Raw genomic sequence first — 1,948 nt, 5'->3', positions numbered from 1 at the left:
TTGAAAAATGTTGCGAACAACATTAAAATTTTTCTTCCAAAAACTACAATCCAAACAAGCAAACCTTTATTGATTAATGCAAGAAATTGGCACACTTGAACAATAGGAATAACAATAATATATATGGTATGAAGAAATAAAGATTCTGGGAAATAAATCCACACAAACACTAAGCTGAACTTTTTTGTGGATTCTCAACAATAATCTGCCAGGCCCTTTAAGGAGAATTTTAGGACATGTCGTATTCGTCTAGATTTGCAAATTGCAGAGATAAGACAAACTGGGAAGCTCTCTTGAAAATCAAGAAAATAATATATAATCATCCACTCTGATGAAGCTGAGTGCCTTATCATCGATCCAGCCATCCATACTTCTCCATGAAAGGATTGACTACAGCATTTGGAGGGTACTCGTCAATGCAATCTTTCCAAACATTGCCATCCTTCATATCTTTCATTACCTCCCAGATACAAGTATTACACTTAAATCCAGAACCAAAACTTATCATTATTATCCTGTCACCTTTCTTGAGTCTTTTCTTAGCTTCCATGTAACCTAGAACATACCATAAGCTGCCAGCAGAAGTGTTACCAAAGCGGTGAAGCGTCATCCGGGTCGGTTCAAGATCATAGTCAGTTAGCCCCAAACTCTTGCCAACCCCATCTATGACTGCCTTTCCACCAGGATGTATGCAGAAGTGTTCCACACCTGTTTTCAAATTCGGAATTGCTGCAGTGAGTTCTTCATCAAGGGATGCCCTCTTGGATTTCCTCCTCTGTGCAAAGGATAATATGATGTACCTTATTATTTCCCATAATGGAAGCATTTTAGGCCCCAGCACTCTCAGATTGATGGTGAAACTCTGACCTGCAGCATTGACAAGTTTCTTCGTGAGACGAAAACCTCTATTTCCATGACCATCTTCCATCTGGATGCAGCAATCATAGGCTTCATCATTTGATCCATAATGAGTACGTACCATGCATTTTAACTTCAAGATAGCTCGATGCTTTAAGGCCTTATTATTGGTGAAAAGCATCGAACAACCACCCGAGCGGAATAAGCAATTGGACAATATCATGGATTTTTCATTGCCACAATACCAGTTTGCACTCAAAGATTCCGTACTCACAACAATAGCAAATGCATTGTTATAAGTCTTGAACAGCTGCTGGACTAGATCAATTGCAACAAGGCTGGCACTGCACCCCATGCCAGAGAGATTAAAGGCCTTGACATTGGACTTCATCTTGTAACGGTTTATGACTCGAGCTGTTAGAGATGGCACGCAAGAAAGTAGGGATACGTTCACCACAAGAATGTCAATTTCTTGTGGAGAAATCCTTGTTTTAGCAAAAAGATTGTCAAGTGTTTCAAAGAAAATTTGATCCATCTCGGTTAATGAATCGATTAATTCAGGACGCTCTTCTTTGCCCCGGATGACATTTTCGGGTGCATAAGAGTTTTGACCAATGCCTGCTTTGACAATGGTTCGTAAGAGGAATCTGTATTCTTCCAAGCCAAGATTTTTGTTGCGGAATACGATGGAAGCACATAATTCTGTGTCCAACCTTCTGTCCTCCGTGGCCTTGTAACATTCATAGCCTAGCATGTAACAACAATGGTTTGTCCTCTGCAAGACTAGCTTGTAGAGGTAATATGTAAGGTAAAGGAAACAAAGCAAACATAGCGCAGTTAAGAGCTCCATATTTAGAAAAAGAAAGTGGAGGTTGGGCAATGGAGGCTTTGTGCCGTTATGCTGGAATCCTGCAATCTATAGATGTAGATTATATAAGACAAATTTTCAACATAATTGCAAACATTAGCACGCAGTAAATGCGTCCAGAATTTGAGTTGTTACGCATTTCTTTTCAGTACATCACATAAAGTAAATTCAACTATCTTGGCCAACTTGAAGAGTATATTGCATACCTTTATCATCTATAGT

At 39.3% G+C, this 1,948-nt stretch overlaps 1 protein-coding gene across 1 annotated transcript; it reads right to left on the bottom strand.

Annotated features, from left to right (window-relative positions):
* Window positions 1-1,737, bottom strand: LOC113708046 (3-ketoacyl-CoA synthase 19-like). Its single transcript, XM_027230493.2, has one exon. It carries the CDS (start codon window positions 1,706-1,708, stop codon window positions 350-352), a length of 1,359 nt encoding a protein of 452 aa, XP_027086294.1. The 5' UTR covers window positions 1,709-1,737; the 3' UTR covers window positions 1-349.
* Window positions 1,738-1,948: the final 211 nt, after the last annotated feature.

Source organism: Coffea arabica, chromosome 9c (assembly GCF_036785885.1).
Source record: "Coffea arabica cultivar ET-39 chromosome 9c, Coffea Arabica ET-39 HiFi, whole genome shotgun sequence".
Lineage (NCBI taxonomy): Eukaryota > Viridiplantae > Streptophyta > Magnoliopsida > Gentianales > Rubiaceae > Coffea > Coffea arabica.
This window is presented reverse-complemented; position numbering and strand designations above follow the sequence as displayed.

Bases quoted from the DNA above. Each gene is read 5' to 3' on its own strand.
- LOC113708046 (XM_027230493.2), bottom strand. From the start codon at position 1,708: ATGGAGCTCTTAACTGCGCTATGTTTGCTTTGTTTCCTTTACCTTACA.